Source organism: Hesperophylax consimilis, chromosome 6 (genome assembly GCF_061612785.1).
Source record: "Hesperophylax consimilis isolate HC1 chromosome 6, BYU_Hcon_1.0, whole genome shotgun sequence".
In the NCBI taxonomy this organism is placed as follows: Eukaryota; Metazoa; Arthropoda; class Insecta; order Trichoptera; family Limnephilidae; genus Hesperophylax; species Hesperophylax consimilis.
In genome coordinates, this window is record NC_142841.1 from 21,341,315 (window position 1) to 21,362,400 (window position 21,086).

General features: G+C 33.3%; 1 protein-coding gene across 1 annotated transcript in view; it reads right to left on the reverse strand.

Moving 5' to 3' along the window:
- Positions 1-1,832: 1,832 nt before the first annotated feature.
- The window catches only part of LOC149423059 (uncharacterized), a 44,109-nt gene continuing 24,855 nt past the window's right edge, over positions 1,833-21,086 (reverse strand). Inside the window, exon 2 of the mRNA XM_089633040.1 lies at positions 1,833-2,722. Within this exon, the coding sequence (XP_089489166.1) occupies positions 1,833-2,722 (890 nt within the window). The remainder of the gene's footprint in view (positions 2,723-21,086) is intronic.

Below are 21,086 nucleotides of genomic sequence, written 5' to 3' on the forward strand. Positions count from 1 at the left end.
TGATGGTCGATACTAAGCAAAAAGAATAATATTACATAACATGCACAACAAAATGACACAGATTTATTTATACAATAACATTATTACATTACATATAATATTTTGACCCACAGAACAAGTCTTATGATGGTCGATACTAAGCAAAAAGAATAATATTACATAACATGCACAACAAAATGAGACAGATTTATTTATACTATAACATTATTACATTACATATAATATTTTGACCCACAGAACAAGTCTTATGATGGTCGATACTAAGCAAAAAGAATAATATTACATAACATGCACAACAAAATGAGACAGATTTATTTATACAATAACATTATTACATTACATATAATATTTTGACCCACAGAACAAGTCTTATGATGGTCGATACTAAGCAAAAAGAATAATATTACATAACATCCACAACAAAATGAGACAGATTTATTTATACAATAACATTATTACATTACATATAATATTTTGACCCACAGAACAAGTCTTATGATGGTCGATACTAAGCAAAAAGAATAATATTACATAACATGCACAACAAAATGAGACAGATTTATTTATACAATAACATTATTACATAACATATAATATTTTGACCCACAGAACAAGTCTTATGATGGTCGATACTAAGCAAAAAGAATAATATTACATAACATCCACAACAAAATGAGACAGATTTATTTATACAATAACATTATTACATTACATATAGTATTTTGACCCACAGAACAAGTCTTATGATGGTCGATACTAAGCAAAAAGAATAATATTACATAACATCCACAACAAAATGAGACAGATTTATTTGTACAATAACATTATTACATTACATATAATATTTTGACCCACAGAACAAGTCTTATGATGGTCGATACTAAGCAAAAAGAATAATATTACATAACATGCACAACAAAATGAGACAGATTTATTTATACAATAACATTATTACATTACATATAATATTTTGACCCACAGAACAAGTCTTATGATGGTCGATACTAAGCAAAAAGAATAATATTACATAACATCCACAACAAAATGAGACAGATTTATTTATACAATAACATTATTACATTACATATAATATTTTGACCCACAGAACAAGTCTTATTATGGTCGATACTAAGCAGAAAGAATAATATTACATAACATCCACAAAAAAATGAGACAGATTTATTTATACAATAACATTATTCATTACATATAATATTTTGACCCACAGAACAAGTCTTATGATGGTCGATACTAAGCAAAAAGAATAATATTACATAACATGCACAACAAAATGAGACAGATTTATTTATACAATAACATTATTACATTACATATAATATTTTGACCCACAGAGCAAGTCTTATGATGGTCGATACTAAGCAAAAAGAATAATTTTACATAACATCCACAACAAAATGAGACAGATTTATTTATACAATAACATTATTACATTACATATAATATTTTGACCCACAGAACAAGTCTTATGATGGTCGATACTAAGCAAAAAGAATAATATTACATAACATCCACAACAAAATGAGACAGATTTATTTATACAATAACATTATTACATTACATATAATATTTTGACCCACAGAACAAGTCTTATGATGGTCGATACTAAGCAAAAAGAATAATATTACATAACATGCACAACAAAATGAGACAGATTTATTTATACAATAACATTATTACATTACATATAATATTTTGACCCACAGAACAAGTCTTATTATGGTCGATACTAAGCAAAAAGAATAATATTACATAACATCCACAACAAAATGATAAGATTTAGATATTTCTAATATAATATAGATTTAGATAGGCTATACTTTAATAACGCTGTCTTGTAGATTAATGAGACTACAAACTAGTCTAACAATTTGATTCATGATAGGAACATGGTTATGGTGTATGGATGCATGCATCTTGCACATCCCAAATTCACGTATCCTACTGATAACCCGTTCTACGTGAATTCGCAGGGCAGCAATCCTTTTTGCTTGGATTACTTCCTCTGAAGTGCAAACGACATTAGCATATACACTGGGAGGACGAACTAACTCACATTGCCGAATGTGAAGCAAATTAGTAATGTTTTTAAATCCCCTGTCTGCCATGATGCACGTACCCGGCTTCAAGATGTCAAGATATCCGCAATCTTCAACTATAATAGTGTCCGAAGCACGTCCACCATAACCTGAAGAAATAAAACTAATCACTCCGTTTGGGGTGCATGACACCAGATATTTAAGAGTGTTGCAACTTTTATATTCCGACCAGGTTAAAGATTGGTGTATCGGGTTAATAGGCTTATTGATTTGAATTTCTAAGCAGTCAATAATGGTCTGCACATTGGAGTATCTCGCTCTGAAGCTTATGGGTAAGTGAAGTCTTATTTTACTAGGAGACGGCCATACAATAAGACTTTTCAAAATATTGTCCATTAATAAAATAGTTTTAGTAAAAATTCTACTCATTGATGTAACTGAAATACCAAACTGTATTGCGAGTATGGCAAATTTATCATTGAGGCGAACTTTTTTTAACGTAATTAAAATATCAGTTACCTCACAAGGAATTTTCTTTGCTAATATGGAAATAACATGGTACATTTGTTTGGGGATTCCTAGACATAGCCTAGGACTCCTTTCAAGCGCCATCAGGTTGCATTGGCGCATCTGGAATTTAAAATTGACTTCCTCCACGTTGTCACCTAAAGAGTCAGGTGTGTTTGGGCGATATGGTAAATTCTCTAATGCATCTGAAGAATAATCTGATGATTCTGGTTCCACACTTAACGCAACTACTTTTGTACATTGTCTGCTTACATTATCAAACTTCAAAGGTGAGCAAGACATATCCTTTTTTTTGTCAATGTTGATGTGGCCTTACTGCGCACATGGCACTTGATATTTGCTTGAACAGCCTTGTCGTCATTGGCAGGTGAATATGTTTGAGTTGCAACATGATGCGGTCCCGGTTGGATCACTGCCGAAGTAGAAGGCTGTGGCTCTGGTTCATTGTCTGCTACTAAACTTGCAATGACTTCAAGGCGTTTTCTCTTTAATCCTGTCAGTCTTGGAGTAGGAAGGGTTTTTTTTGACAGTCAAATTTGTGTGGAATGACAGTCTTTTTTAAATACACTCTACCACCCATTAATTTAAACCTCATGTAATTTTCGACGTCTTCCTCAAGCTAAAATAATATAAAGAAATCAACATTAAACGTCATATTTTAAAATCAATTGTTATATATTAATAGCGTTTTATATTGAATTAAATCATTTTCTTAGTATTAATAAAACAGAAACTTACATTAAAATGATCTTCGCAACAATGAAGCTTGCTTTTGAGAGAAATGGTTTTGTTTTTAACCGGGTCTCTTTTCATGGCATGACACCATTTTTTCTAGTTTCGATGTTCTTTGGAAAGCACAAAAACACTTTATCTGGAGTTTTATATGTCGAATTTGTACACATAGGAACCATACAACATTTGTATTTCAAATGAGGAGACATTCTAAAAAATATAACGATAAAAACTCAAGCGAATCACTCGTAAACAGACAATAAGTACCACTGAGTACCACTATCACGTACTGTCAGAAACCGGCTAGAAAATGGCAATACGCTTATGACGTCACACGATAGCCCCGCCCCAAAATTTCGTTTTGGCGGTATTTCAAAAATGGGATTTTAGACTCGCTCTAGAAAATTTATTCGTCAACATAAAAATAAAAAAAAAATTCCGTAATCATCGTAATTTTTTGCTTAATTTTTTTAAGCAATAAAAAAAAACGTGGAAATACCCCATTGTAATAAAATTTAAAAAAAAAACACTGAATAAAGAAAAAAAAAGTTGTAAATGAAAATTTGCACACTTGACCTTCAAAACAAGAGAAAGATCACTGTCTAAGCCTGAATATGAAAAACTCTGTGTAAAGCGCCGTCAACGCCGAGGAGTTAAGCTAGAAAAATATAATAATGCTTATAAATTCTGAATCAGCGTTTGTAGATCTATATTAAATTTTTTTTTAAGTAGTAATATTTTTCACAGCAGTTATTTATTGTTTGGCCTCACTTTTATTAAATATCATCGAAAACTTGAAATCATTAAAAAGAAAGATAAAAAAATATTATCTCACTGTCATTCTCATTTTTTTCTTTCATTTTCCTAAGTTGTATAATTACTGCATGATATTCGTTCAAATTGATCGATCTTACCCGCTTTCAAACTTTATTTAGTATTTCTGTATAATATTGCCTATAATTCAAATATTGTTTCCTTGTTATCTTTTATTTTTGTCAGTTTTCTTTATGCCTGAATTTCACCTGCCGAGTGCTCCGCGAAGATAGTACATTCGGCCGAGTGCTCGGCTGATGTGATAAGAACAGTCAGTTCAGTACTCAGCCTAGTAGTGGACGAGTGATAAAAGTGAGAGTTGTAATGATCTGCCCTTTCTACTTCAAACTTTTCCTTCTCTTCTTTCTACGATAAATTTTCCTTAAGTCCCATAGGTAACTTTTCCATAAGGCTTTGGTTATGTATATATCCGGGGTAGGAATGTCCTCCCTTCCGTCTTTCAAGCCTTTGTCCCTCTCCTTATTACACACCCCTTCAAGTGTGTACATCCTAGTTTGTCTACGTGACGTACGACCTTGAACGTACTCATTTCACGTGACGGTTCAGTATAAAAAGGCTTCACCGAACGTTGTGTTGGTTTTTTTTGTTTCTCGGTAAAGAAACCTAGTTATCTATGTATGTGTGGTATCCCTCGGTTCTTTTGAGATAAAGTGAGTTGAATCCATTACCGCTGTGCTTTAAAGCCATTTCATAAACCTTATCTTCTAAGTCGCCTGCTCCCCCAACTAGCTACGCGATTCTATCTATCGTAGGGTAATGTGAACATAATAAAGTGTTAGATTTTATATATGTGATATACATACGATAAATTTATGGTGTTAGTTGTCGGCGCCATCCATGTATATATTTTGGGAGGGGAAGGAGAGGAAAGGAAATGAATTTTTTTCAAGTTAAGATTGGCTCCTCCTCTTTACCAAACAAAACCGATGGATGATAATTTGAGCAAGGCGATCGATATCTGCGTGTCTGGATATCACAACCGGCCGGGTCTCCCCTTGTTCCAAATCGGCAACCGTCACGCCAGAATAAAGAAAACCAGGTCTCATCACCAATTTCAGAATTGCCCCAACCTCATACACCTCCAGGAAAATCTACTTTACTGAGTGTAGAAGGGGAAAACCATGACATCCCTTGTCACGAATCTAGTCGCGAAAATGTGACACGTAAGGTCCTAAGTTACGTTCCACCTCTAGAAAACGTTGTAACTCCCTCGTCGTCGGGGATTTACATCCCTTTCTAGGTCAATAACATAGATAACACACGACGATCTTGCCGACATTTAGCCTGCTTTTAAGCGATAGGTTGTGTGCCTACCCATTCAGCCAATTATCATGTGAGATATATGTAAGGTCTACTCGAAATGCCAAATTTAGGATGAGGACTGTCTGTATTTTAATATTTCGTTCCAGTATTTATTTTATGAGGTTACTAGCACCCTCGTGTATTAGGTATGGGTAACTTCTATTGAATACCTATCCTCTCAGGTAGGTATAAACGGATAATTGGTTTGATTTTTGCATTTAATTTAAAGAGGCTGCCTACCTCTCGAAAGGTACCTGTTGAGAAAAGTTGTTCGGTTGGTAGTTTTATTTCGGAGATTACCATCTCCCTCTTTTGACTCTAGATTTGTTTTGTGTATCCCAATTCGTAACTTAGAAAGTCAAACAATAGATGAAAAGTATTAAATTAGAAAGTCAAATAACAGAAGAAAAGTATTCATTTTGTTCTATCTGGTTGCAACCGATCGCTTTCTATTCGGGCGGTCATACGCTAGCAAAACTTCCCCTTTGACTGACTGTACACCGCGCCTCTCGGCCTCATAGTGTTCGCTGTTTCAATTGTACGCCAGTGTTGTGGTAGGTACCCTGTAGATAGGTATTTTTATACTGCAAATTTATATTGGTTGGCCTAATTTGTAATAGGTATTTTATGTTTCGTCGGCGATTCAATACCTACCGCAGGGACAACGTCATGATTTGGTTCGTAATGTTTTAAAAGAATAACAGATCGGCAGGTAGGTAAATTCTCGATATTATGACCCTCGGTCCAAGGCGTTCCCCTAAAACAAAAGTTATCGGCCTACATATGAAAAGGTCGTTGACTCGTCTCTCGCTCACAGCTGATTGACAGTTCGCCTAGCACATCCTTTTTAATGATAACATTATTTGGGCGGCAGGTGTCGTAAACTTAGTTCCTGTACCTCGGTTGTATCCGTCTTTTAAAAGGGTCCTCTGGAATTTAATAAATAATATTAAAAAAACTCACCCAGTTAGTCATCTCTCATTCTCAGCGTGAAGCTTACCTGGTTACACTATATAGCTAAATCAGTTTAATTTTCGATCTTCTCCCTATCGGCTTCTTTTCTCCTTTTAGCGAAATCCTTGCAATTTGTTCAAATTTTGGTCCCCTCCCTACGCCTATAAAAGGGTAATTAAATAATTCTGTAAATACAATTGTACCTCCCTAATCTCTGTTGGGATTCGAACCCGAGTTTATAATTTGTTTGATCCTCTGGTTTTCGGTCTCCGTGGATAGATCTCGCCAAATCAATTCCTCCCTAGACCGATAAAAAACTTGCTGCCTTTATATACGTTCACTCTGTTTTAAAACGCAATCATTATTATTATTATTTTCATGTTTTTAAGACAAGTAATTTAGTTTGAACTACACATTTACGAAATCACGTTTAATTAAACACATTTTATATTATAATCGCGATCGCCCAACCCTTAGCGCCCCTGGGGTGATTTTTCACAAAACGGCGCTCTACAAATTATCCAATTATTATTATTGTCATTATTATTAATTGTATTCTCACTGAGTCAAACCACTTTCACTTCACACAAAGACCGGTTCAATAATATTTCACTTTAATTCAAAAACCAACAAAGCTTTCTAACACCATCTGAATTCACTAATTAACTGTAATCTCACACAACGAATTGATTTCTCGGAGCTGTCAACGTATCCACGTTCAAGAACTGACTGTCCTTCCGATCTCTCCCTTCCCGTGGGAATGTGTTTCTTCAAGCCCGCCTGTCAATCTATCCCATGTTGCTAGTCTAGACAAAAAAATTTTTAGAGCACGTTCGTTTATTATTTATCGTTTATTTATGTGGATATTCAAAACATCACAGAGTGTTGATAGAAACAAAGCTCAATGACTCGGTCGAGTAAGTAACGCGTCACCTGCACACTCAATTCGGCACTTCACTCGCTCTCCACTCGGCTTTTGCGATCAGCCGAGTCATTCAATGAAAGAATGAAAATTTTATATTTTATATACGAGGCATATCCAGAAAGTAAGTGTACTGAGGCTCTCACGACCGAATGAATTATATTTTCGATATGTTGGCTACACTTACGTGTAGCCTGACTCTTCCCCTCCACAACGAGATCTGTTCAAGGTCAGTACGTTGAGAAGTGTCAACGCGACAACACGTTTCGTGAAAAATGTCAATCCAATCTCCCGCCAAATGCGAAATACGCGGCTCATCCGTTATCTCGTTTGGAAGGAAAAACCTTCGTTTGAGGTTTATAATGAGGTTAAAACTGCATATGGTGATAAAGCTATGAATTGTACTAGTGTGTACAAGTAGTATCGCGAGTTTAAAAACGGTTCTCACCTCTTCACCCTCCACCAAAAAGTTCAAAACCATAATTTCAGCCAAGAAAATCGTGGCATCCGTGTTTTGGGACTGTCAAGGCATAATTTTTATTGAATATCCGCCTCAAATGGAGACCATCAACTCTGCAAGATACTGTGAGACCCTAAAAAAATTGCGGAAGTCAATTCATAACAAGAGGAGAGGCATGCTGACAAAGGGAGTCAGCCTGCTGCACGACAATGCCAGACCACACACGGCCAACGCCACGAAGGAACTGCTTGCTTCGTTTAAATGGGATATCCTGAACCACCCCGCGTATTCCCTTAACCTAGTACCTACAGATTATTATCTCTTTACCTCCCTGAAGCTGTACATAGGTGGAAAAAGGTTTTTAACCGACGAGGAGGTAAAGGAGGAGGTGGAAAAGTGGACGAAGGTGTTGGCGGGAAACTACTTCGAGGAAGGCATCAAAAAGTTGATTTTCCGCTTCACCACCTGCATTGAGAGGAATGGCGACTTTGTCGAAAAATAGCTTACATATGTACTACAGTAACCATGTAATTTTTTTGTTTCAATAAAAAGATTTGTAACCTACGAAAATTCAGTACACTTACTTTCTGGATACGCCTCGTATTTAGAACTTTTTAGGAGTATGTGAAATTTGTTGTTGTAAAACTCTCTTCATTTTTCTTTTTTTTTCCATCGCGAAACCATATTAACAGCACTTTAAACTACTGTCAATGAACTGAATCGCCCACTGTCTCTTCTACATGTGAACACTTCGACTCTAATAAATTGCTCGGTCGAGTAAAAAAACTTTGTAGAAACAGTAACTATCTTACACAACATCAAAGAATGATATTATGCTGTTCATTCTTTCAATTTATACAAAGGATAGTGTTTAACGCAAACCAACAGTTTTACTCAGATATTGATGAAATGTTGCATACGTAATATTCAACATAAGAGGAACGTCATTATCCACATGAGATTTCAAAAAACTACCCTCCTTTTCCGACCCTTTGGGATGTACGATGAAATTGTAATACTACAATCACAAAGATACCTGTATACAATTATGAATGTTCATTACGTTTATTCTGTTAGTCAGTACTGTTTACCTCTACGATGAGGTGAAGGTATTTATATTAACATGTCTCTAACACAAAATTTTCAGATAAATTTAATATAGGTGCTTATTGCCTAAGGATGACATGTATACAATACTCAATAAGTAAATTTCCAGACAGACAACTTGCGTTCCTCGATTTACCGTGAATTAATTGGAAAATATAGATACGCCTACTTGGTTCTAAGAGAAACTCTCTATTGGTGTAATTGTCAATTCAAGTGTGGTAGTCGGTAGATTAAATATCACCAGTACATTCACAAGTCACGCGTAAGGAATATAAGCAGTTGTTTCAACAATCATAAATTATTAATCACGAATCATCTGCGTTAAAATGATATGGTATTATTGTAACGCGACGACTGTTCGCGAAATAAGTAATGGCTTCTTCAAAACCTTTTACAGTAAGCCTGTATTATTTAAATTATTTTTTGAATTCCAAAACCTTTGTTATGTAAAACCCAATTCGTGAAAATAGCAAAGAGAAAACTGTAAAATAGTACCATTTTAATAATTAATTCTTCAGTAAATAACTTAAGAGTCCCTTCTTTCCCTCGTATATTGCCTTCTTACAATGCATCCTGTATTGTTACATGGTACATTGATTGTCTATGGTTAGAAGTCCAAATTTACGATGGATTTTTTTTGACTCCTTTAATGTCACTATCTGACATCTACATTTTTAAAGAACGTTATCGTTGCTAAAGTCACTTATATTTATTTTATTACAAAAAAAAACAAATATCTTAGTTTACATCACTTTATTTTTAAATACACAATCTACATATATCGCGAACAATGTTTGCTTCGTCAGGAGTAAATGCACAATAAAGTTATAAATTAAATATCGTTCACCTTCGGTGAGGGGCTGGAGAAGGGAGGGGGTAGAGGGGAGAGAGAGGAGATTTTTTTTTGAATTAGGAACTATAATTTTATTAGAAGGGAAAGACCGATCAAGTGAGAAAATATTTAAAAAAGGGTTAATATATTATTTGGCTAATTAATATAATTAAAATAATGACACCACAAAGTGATAATTGGTTAGAAGAATCGGTTTTCGAAAAAAATCACTAATATCGATTTATGAAGCGAACGGAGTAGTTGGATGATAATTAGTGTCAGACGTATTCAACCCAGTTTTCACTCAAACTATCGTAGCTAGCGTAAGTTTCGATGGCACAAAACCCGTCCAATAATTCCTCGGGTGTACCCTGACTTCTACTTTCATTCACCTATGCGTTATGCATTCTCCTGACAATCTTCTCTTCTTCTTACGTCCAAACCATCTAGCAATCCTTTCTTAATATTTTCCACTACGCTTTCATCAGCCATTCATTTTTTTGAGATCTCCACATCTGTAACAGTCACTCGTGGTTTTAGCACACGTACCTACATTTTGAGGATTTTTAACTGGAATTGTTTATAAAAGGGCGCGCTTTGCAAGCAATGGGAGTTTCTCATAACCTTCAAAACTTTTGCTTACCACGGAGGTCATCATTCATTTGGTGAACATTATCATATTGGTTCTGACATCATAACTCCTGAGAGCAATATCAAAATGAAATTAATGTTTCTGGCGCAGTTGTGTTTTGATATTTACTGTTGATGTAACGAAACATACAGAAACTAATTTGATAATTCATGTGCACAACTTCAAGGGTTCTCACGATAGGAGTGATTACAGTACATAGTTGAATATGATCAGATTCAACAACAACATAAAAAGGTCGATGATGCAAAACCAAAGGGGTCAAACGATCATGTAAAAATTTTTTTTACCTCGAACCCACCTTTTCTATGCATAATATTAACCATATTCCTAAAAAACGTCAGTTTTAACTATTATTTTTACGGGTTAGTAAAAACAGTGCCACACAAATGGCATAATATACAGCTTCAGACGAACTCAAAAGTGATTACTAGAAATAAATACTAGATGAAACAAAATGGTGTTTGATGGAATCGGGTGATGGTATGTGTATGATTGAATGGAAGATATGGAAGGAAAACGGGTTTTCTAATCACTGAAATAATCACCTAAACATTTTATGGGTATTTCCTCCGTTTTACCTCGATGTAATCCAAACGAACGAATACAAAAAACGATATCATGTACACAAACAAATGCAACAACCTACTTCCATGATAGTCAAAATGTCCTCCTTTGTTTTTTAAAACAACAACACTCGAATTTTTTCTACTTTCTTACAATTGTTCCTATTTTAATACAATGTTACAGCAAGGCAATGGTTGGAGAGAGATTTGCATAAAATGTTAGTATAACCCCTAAATCAGAATGCCGACTGCGCGGAAAATATTTACACTTTACAATCGATTTCAGATTAATTCGCTATTATTGAAGTTATTCCAAAATAAAATGCTGTTCTTGAATGCAGATAAAAGACTTTAGTTTTACAAATCGGCGTATGCAATTATGAATATAAAAATTTTGAACACAAACAAACGATAAAGTTTTTAAAATGGCTTAATGATGTTTTTTTATCGTGTAACCCAAAGATTAAACTGTATTTGCTACTTTACACGAAACTAAGAAACATCTTTGATTAGATAAAGGTATTTATTATAAAAGTTTTCGATACCAACCTTTTTGTCGAAACATTTATAAAAAAATTTGCAAGCCATGACAAATATGTTTTAAATGCTAAATGTTGTTTCATAGATTTTTTTTAAAATTTTCGTGACCATTTACGGTAATTATTTTAATACCTACTGAAAGCGCGGTATTATTTCTTTACAAAATTATTTAACGTATAACGTATTTCTCACCGTAATACAAAACGAGATAGCTTATTTTATGAGACCGTGACAGGATATATAAACCCCAAAAAACTCTACGGCTGTTTGTTGTCTGTGAAGAATATCTCCCGAAATTGCCCAAGGGAATGTTAAGGTTAATGATGGCCGGATAATATAGTTTTCTGGTAGGAAATAAGTATATTTACATTTCAAGACACTATCACTTGCTTTTAAGGCACACCAGGCGAATGATTAACATTTTTAAAAAAGTTTTGTGTGATGGAAATGCCGAGCGACGACAATTTTCTAAACTATTTAAATGAAATAACATAATCTTTAAGTATAAGCGCTTATAAATCATTTTAATCCCAAAGCGTCAAAGAATTATTCGATTTCCAAATTTTGTTTTTACTCTCCGGAAAATTTGGAACTTATCGCTTGACTCCTCTTGCCGCTTCGAAGTCGACATGTTCTTCAGCAAACCCTCATACCCTTTCAATCAACCCCAAATCACATCGAGGTTGTAAATCCACATAAGCCCTTATGAGGGTCACTTGGATAATTATTATTTTTATTTAGCTCTAGGGGTAGTTTAGAGGTAATCGTTCGTGAATTAAGGTTATTTTCGGTTCAACTCTCCGAAATAATGAGTGTTCGGTAAAGGATTTATGGATTACTCGACATGTCGTGGTTTTAACTGTTGTGTACAGCGTTAATATAGTGCGATCTTACGATGTTTACTGTTCTTCATTGCTTCAGATCAATAGTGATTACTCATATTAAATATAATGAAAAACTGGTGACTTTAACTAATTAAATCTTTGCTGTCAACAAAATAAGAATTATCTTTTGAATTTATGTATCATTTTCAACATTGGAACAGAAGTGTAATAACAATTCAGACAAGCGATTATATAGGTACCTACCAATAGTATAATATTTGAACAGAAAATTATTTTATTGTTTTTCAAAATTGAAATTTTAATAATCTGTGATTTTTCATGGGTCTGCGCTATTAAACGTAATATTTTTTCGTGAAATAAATTTCACTGAAATAATGAATTTACTCAATAACCGCATTTCAGATTGTGACCTGATTTTAATTCAATCAAAACAATCGACAATTTTCGAAACTATTAACGAAAAAAAATCGTTTTTACATCAGCATGACTTTATTATTCAAAATTAATAGAAGACGTATTGGATGGGATTATCCTGACAAAGAAACCAAGGTCGTTTATTTTGATTAAATAGTGGTGCATACAAAATTGATTTATTTTCATTCAATCAGTTAATGTTTAAAAGGCTTAATTGTACATGCCAAATAGCTTCATTTCGGAAATTTGTGAAATTGATGTCAAATGAACATAATAGCACTTTATATAAATGTATATTGAGATTATTACAAGTATCCTGTAAGCAAACCCAACTAAATGGGTTATTTTTTTTACAATAATCATGCATAAATGTTGATAATATTTGAATGCTTATTTTCATCACACCTGTAAGGTTAACATAAATTTCTTTTATTAAGTTACGAAACTGTTATACAAGGGTAAAATAAGAACAAAAACATAAATCATCTACCGCTATTCGAAATATAAAAGGCCTGTTTTTTGTCGAAAATTTAATGCAGTAAAAGCTTTTTTTCAAAAGAGAACTTTACATTTTCTTTTAGGTTTTTGAGCAGCTCTTTATTTCTTGAAAAGTTGCATGATAGAACTGACATGGTAGGGTTTTTATGTTAAAGGTTCGTACTGGCTTTCAAATCTAAAATGCAGAAAGCAAACCTTAATTATGTAGGACATTTTGCTTTAATTTTAGACTTGTGGCATTGAAATATTTAAAAAGTTTCATTTTAATTTTAAGGTTTAAAAAATATTTTAGTTTTTAATTTTAAGTACAAGAATTCCAAGCAGTTCTTCTAAATACTGCCCTAATAATTGATTGCCAGATTGATGGCATTTTTTTACTGACAAAAGGAAGAAAGAAAATGGTCATCTTCATTTTAATGCAAAATAATTACGTTTTCCAAACACCAAATGTCGCGAAAATTCAAATATTCCCGGGTGAAATTTTTAGCGTGCAACGACATGTTAAAGTTTAAGTGTTGTTAATATGAAACAGTAAGACATTCATTATTTGTTGATGAAATAAATATACGACTTTTCCCTTCACAACATTCCCAAAGTTGATATTAGCACTTGGGGAATCCTAGGAAGTCCTTTGAGAAGTTGAAAATAAAATTAACATTCGAAATGCCAAGATGCAAAAAAAAACTTTGGTTGCCATGAGGGGTGAGTCACCTACCTACAGTATTTTATCATTTTAATGTCATGTTTTAATTGGCATTTAACCAATGTTTCGGATAGCATTACAGTGTCCATCCTCAAAAATAAATCACTATAATTCTTTTGGATTAATTTAAAATCATATAGATAATTTTATTCATCAACCAATGTTAACGTGACCTCCTGCCAACTGACGGCCAGGGTATACTGACTTGTAATACGATATAACGTATGACGACGGACGACGAACGGCGACAGATGACTTCCCTAACCCCTAACGCAGCTTTAGTAATATTTCGAGCGATAATGGCGTAACCAATTTTAGTAAAGTTCCGGCGCGCAAGTTATATTATTTGGGGTAAGAAATGATACCTACATATTAAAAAATATATTTAGTTTTTTTATTGGTAGATTACGTGTTTTTATATAGTAATTTTAGAGATTTCAATACCCCTGTTGGCATCGGGAGGGTTGAGTAATTTTCTAGTCTATAGCGCACTTTTGAAAACTTTAGTCCAATGAAAACTTGTACTCCATCATAAACGTAACTTATTTTTCCAATTTTATATGGTGATTTAATACCATTCAGAATGTGCTTATGCCTTAATACTTTGAGCCAAGTTTCTGTCGTTCAGAAATAACAAAATGAATTTGTTATTGTTTCATAACTCCAGCGCCATCTAGATTTTTTGACCTTTATGAAAAAGGTCGGATATATAGTCAGTACTGATAAAAGAATTCCGGAAAGCGAAATAATGAAAAGAACACTGGACCTCCCGTAAAATAAATTAACTCTGCCATTCCCTAAGCCAAATGTGCCAACTGCCTGATATAAGGTTTTCTCATTAGCAACTAAAGATTATTACTTATCTTTATGGTAGGTTAAATAATTATGTTATGAAACTTTTTGCAGGACCGGCCCTGGGCAGGCGTCATTTGAGAAATCCGCTAGGGGCGCTAAATTGCCAATGCGATGATAATACCTAACCAGTCCGAACACATCGCCCTTGAGATTTTTTTTTATAAAAACGGCGCTACACAAAAATAAAAACTATCCGAATATTATTAATAAGTAATCACTTACCTGGGCGTAACTTCCACCTACCGCTACAACTATTAAGCGTCTACTGGTTTAAGGGGCGCCAAAATTCTACTCGCGCCAAACGCCGTTTGGCTCAGGGCAGGCCCTGGCATTTTGAAAGTGTTTATTACGCACGAGTAATAAAATTCACAAAGCTGAACATAATAATAGTGCTGAAAATAAATTAATATTATTTTCAGATGATAGAAATAGCGATAAATATAAAAGCAATTTTTTTCCTAAAAGGAGAAATCTGTTTTTATGAAACTATTAATATCTTTAAAATTGTGATGCCTGGTGGTATGAATTCACACAATTTTTCAGTTTATTTAATCAATGAAAACGTAGTAGTTTTCATTGGCCAAGAGGTTTGTAGGGCAAAGGTTAAAGTCAATCTATTTAAAAATAATGTATTGTGGTTATAGTAAAAAAATGGTTTGTACGAACTCACAGCCCACTTTAAAAGCTGCCCTAGAAGTAAAATAATATATACGTATAATAGATTGGTTCTTTCACCATTCTATCGACTAATTATTAACTCTCATATCGTATTCGCCTACTCATTCGTAGAAACTTACTTTAAAAAAATACGGTTTTTCTCTTCTCATAATTGACAAGATTTCAAGCATGATTAGAAACAATATCATTTTTAACTGGAATGAATAATAATTCCGAAAAAAACTATTTTATCTCTGAAAATATCTTTTTCCCACTATAAAATGGAAAAATAATTTTCTTTGAATAAATAAAAAAATATTTTATCAATATCCTATCCAACGGTCTTAAAAAGTTTAAGCTGGATCTTTGTATTTTGGTAAAACTGCTGGGAAAAAATTTGGTAGACATTTCTCCAAAAATATATATTTATTCTATATTTAAAAGAAAAAAGTTAACAAATCCTGGTAGTTTTAGGATATTAGGGACATGTTACACCTTTTATAGTAAATACAGAATGGGAGATATATTCAAAATCAAAACTTTGCATAAAATTGTTTTATCCTTGTTTAGCATTCAGTCTATTTTCATCCTTTCTCTGCCAGTTCCATGCCTCCCTTTCGCACATCAGGGGAGGTACCAGCATTCCATTTTGGACTGCTAGCTTCGCTTTTTGGATATTTTTTTGGTAGCGTCAACTGCGTTCAGTCCTTCATTTATGGAGTTACCTGCATTTACCCTTCGTTCAATATCTCTGTCAGCCTTCCCATCTCTCGTAAACAAGCTTCCTAAATACAAAAACTCATCCACCTGCTCCAAGTATTTCTCATTCACAACTATATTCCAAACTGTTTTCGTACTCTCTCTTTCAAAAACCATAACTTTACACTTACTTACATTCATCGTTAACTCATTCTTTATACATACTTCGTATATTCTAGACACGAGAGACTGTAGATCTGTCATTCTGTTAGCAATCAGCACCGCATCATCAGCATACAACAGGCAACATACTCTCAGATTACTCAAATTCTTGCATACAATTATCCATATATGGATTGAATTACCATGGTGATATTGCGCAGCCTTGTTTAACACCTTGTGATATCAAACCAACCCATAAAACCACAGTTCAGCCTAACACATACAACACTTCCTTCATACAGAGACGCAATTGCCTATGTGAGATTCGTTTTCACTCCATACTTAGACAACACCTTCCATAGCTTTTTCCCGCCGACTCGGTAGTAAGCTTTTTGTAGATCTACAAAGGCAGAGAAATGTTCAAGTTTTTTGCCAGAAACTTCTCAGTGAGCATACGCAATAAGAAGATCTGGTCCATGCACCCCTTCCACTCATAAAAGCACCTTGCACATCCCATATTTTATCCTTTTTTTTTCCTTTCTTCCCCTTTCAATCAAAATTCTACCATACAGCTTGTCAACTAAGCAGGCTAATAGCCCTATGATTCCCACATTCCATACGTGACCCTTTACCTTTATATAACGGCATGATCCCAGCCCTTCTTCAATCTAAAGGCGTGTAACCTTCCATTAAATATTGGTTAAAAAGATTGCACAACCATGTGAGAATTGTACGGCTATCTCCTTTAAAATATTCAGCAGCAATATTGTTGAAACCAAGAGCCTTTTTATCCTTCATACATTTAAACGATCTTTTTTTCTCATCCATGAACATTAATATATAATTTTATTATACATAATATATAATATAAACATGGTTCAACGCTCATATCGCGAAGGTTGAGGCGTTAATAAAAGACGAAAATCCGAAAAAAGCGTTATAAACAAAAGCAATTCTAATTACAACAATAAAAATAAACAACAATTATGCATTTTAATCGTAACTTTCCGTTGAGCGTAATACGCACGCGTTCGGAAAACAAAATGGTCTCCCTCACATTTTAAATATAAAATAAAAATGCTGACTGAGTGGGAAGAAACAATAATTATAAATGTTTGGTTACATGAATGCCTTGTAAAATAAGCAAAAAATGATCAGATTTTTTAATTTGGCATTAATGAAAAAAAAAACTTCATTTGTTGCAAATTATTTTATGAATAATGCAAAGTTTCGCTTGGAATACGGTATACATTTGCCATCGGTGTGGAAATCCATCTGTTAAATCCAGTCTGATGTTTGCTAGTTAACTTAGCTGACGTTAAACCATGACATGCAAACGTATTATTCTAGTATCGTCAAGCATTCTCATTTCCCAAAGTTGAAGTTCCCAGAATATTCAAGTGGTTCGTGGCGGCCCAATTAGCCCGGTGGTAAATCAACCCTTAGTAGAATCTTATTATAGCAACACCCGCAATAAACCGAGAATTCTCAGTTCGAAGGGCATATTGAATACTAACTTGTACATTTTGATCTATATATACTATATATCTAAAAATATGTGATACCTTTGGCATCTGCATATGCTTTTAAATATCTTGATAATACATAATACAAATGTATGTATTGTATTCAATGCTGCCTATTGATCAAAATTGTCATGTTATTTGAAGAAAAAATATTATTTTTTTGTATTAAGAGCTATTTAAAACGATGGTGTAAGATATGTATCGATACTGTAATTGGAAAAATATTATTAATACTAATACCATAATACTTATGATTATTATTTATTCATTTCGGAAAGTTTGGAGGTTAGTGCGATCATATACACATTTCATATAAGAAGTGCTAATTACAGAGGATTGTAATACTATATGTAAAATACATTAATGACAGTAAATATTAAATATATATATATTTATAAAAAAAAATTAAGGAACATAATTAAAGGCGTTATTGAACTGTGACCAATATCATTCTCCAGACTGCTTCGAAGCTGGAATTTGGACTCTGGCGGGATTTTTTTTTTTTTTTTTTTTTATTTATTGTCAATTTTTTTGATACATACAGGTACATATATAATTATACAAAATATAATGAGTAACAAAAAAATCCCACAAAGGCGAAGCCTGTGCGTGGGCATTATAAGGTGAAAATCAAAACAGTGGTGGTTATATTATCTATGGTTTAAATGAAAAAAGAGATATGAATAAAGAAAAAATACAAATCATATAGTACATTTGGTTATTTTAATAAAAAAACAGTTTAAAAGAAGTGAAACATTTTTTTTTTTAAATTTAGATGGTAAAATATTATCATATATAGGTATCATATTCGTATAACTTATAGAAAAATTCTCTCACTTCCAGATCCTTTTTTACCCAGCTTTTGACATTTATTTTATACGAGTTTAGGTTTTGGCATATCTTGATGGAACTCGGCAAGGAATTAAACAATTTTGGGCCAATATAGTTAATGTGTCTTTGGGCTAGCCTAGTTTTGCAGTGAGGCACTGTGTACATGCATATGTTGTGTCTCTGGCTAGAACGATTTGGATTTTTACAGAAATTATAAGGACGAGTGTATACAAATTTAAGACATTGGACACAGTAGATCTATCTGAGTTCCATAATTTCAGTTTCCTTAAACAATTTATCGGTGGGATATGTCTTGGTCTTCTGGTGCATTATCTTAATGATAGACTTCTGAATAATTTCTAGAGGTTTCACATGGTTATTGAATGTTCCTCTCCAGGCGATTATTCCGTAGGAAATGGATGAAAGTACCAATGCATCATAAACGAGCCTCATAGTTCTTATGTTAACGATATTGCTCATGAGTTTGAATATGTAAATTAGGTGCCTCAGTTTATTGACAGTTTTTTCTATGTGATAAGTCCATTTGAGTTGACAGTCAATAGTTACACCTAGGTATTTGATATAATTTCCTAACTTTACATCTTCGCAGTTTGAGCATGTCTCAGGGTTAAAATTAACATTATGAAACTTCAGGTTAAGATTATTTTTAGGGGATGCCTTTTGGGAATTAAAGAAGGGAATAAAAACGGTTTTCTCATAATTTAGACTAAGAAGATTTCTATCTAGCCAATCTTTGACTATTGCAATGCATTTGTTGGCTTTACTTATTGTATCTTCCAATGTTTTACCTTGAACTGTTATTGCAGTATTATCGGCAAAAGAGAGAATTTTACCTGGTATTACTATGTTGTATAGGTCATTTATGTAGATTTGAAAGAGTAGTGGCCCTAATACAGTTCCTTGTGGAACATGATGTTTTACTAGATCGTAAGCGCGTAAGGTTGATCCTATTTTTGTGGATTGTTGGCGATTTAATATGTAGCTTTTTAATAGCATGAGGCTTTTTTGATACCAACGTTAGAGATTTTCTTGAATAGAATCTTATGGTTGACCGTGTCAAACGCTTTCTTTGGGTCTAGGAAAATCGTTAGAGTCTTAGTGTTAGAGTCTAGGTTAGAGTATATGTTTTTGGTTAAACTAAAGATAGCGTCGTTGGTGGAAAGGTTTGTTCTAGATTCTAGAAAAGTTTGTTCTTATTCTAGATTCTAGAAAATTCATAATTTGTTGTTTTAAACACTTTTCGAAGATCTTGGATAGTTGCGAAGTTAGAGTGATAGGTCTATAGTTATCTGTTTTGCATTGGGATCCGGATTTATGTATTGGAATGATGTGGGAGAGTTTAAAATTGTCGGTGTATATGCTATCTCTGATGCAACTGTTAAAGATGTGATGTAATGGGATGATTATGTGTTTTTTAATTGATTTGATTGTGGTATTGCTTAAGTTATACGGGCCATTTGCAGATTTCTCTTTAAGGTTATCAATTTGTTTTAAGATTTCAGGTTTTTTTATTTCTCTGAATGTAGAAAGCTTAGAGGTAGTGTTTTTAGTCTCAGTGTTTTTAGTCAGTATTCCGTGATAAGAACATTTCCGGAGTTGTTTTTCCTTTCCCTTAAAACTGTCACCCGGGTTTTTATAAGAGCTGCAAAATCAGGAAACCTCCGTAAGTATGTTGGAAGCGCTGCAGTATCAAGGAAGGCGGAACATTATTCAATAGGCGTTGTCTTTTCATGCTGCTTACTATTCTTGAAGTTGCTTAAAGTTCGCACGTACAAAAGGTTGTACAAAGCTTAACGAATAGCATCCCTATCTCAAATGGACTACATCACACCTCCACTGAGTATGCTTGACTTTATTCTTAAAATAAAATAAAAATAACTACCTATATGATCATAAAGAGCATACTATCCTGAAACCATAATTTCAAACGAACTTTATTTTTAATTCTGACACTAAGAATTTGCATTGCAGTATTTTCCCGGCTGAAATATATTATAAGGTATCATTTACGAATAAATTAGGATGAGGCTTGGTTGTTTTATGACATTGTCTTTTGTACTTGTATTATGACCTCAAAGAAGTCGTACAAAGCTTGAAAATAATTTAAAACCGTAGAGAAACTTCTAATTTTAATAAAACATTACAATTCTCATGGATTAAGCAAAAGATAATAATATTTGCATTTTTAATGTTTATGAATAACATAGGATGTGAGAAAGATCAGTATTAGATGATAAGTTGATAAACACATAAAGAATAAAATAAAGACAAATGGAGAAGTTTTTTTATACAATGTGAAAAAGAAAAACAATATATTTTTTTAAATATACCTAATGTGTTTTGTAAATAAGTTATTAACTTGAAGATTTGAAAATTGTTTTATGAGCTTACG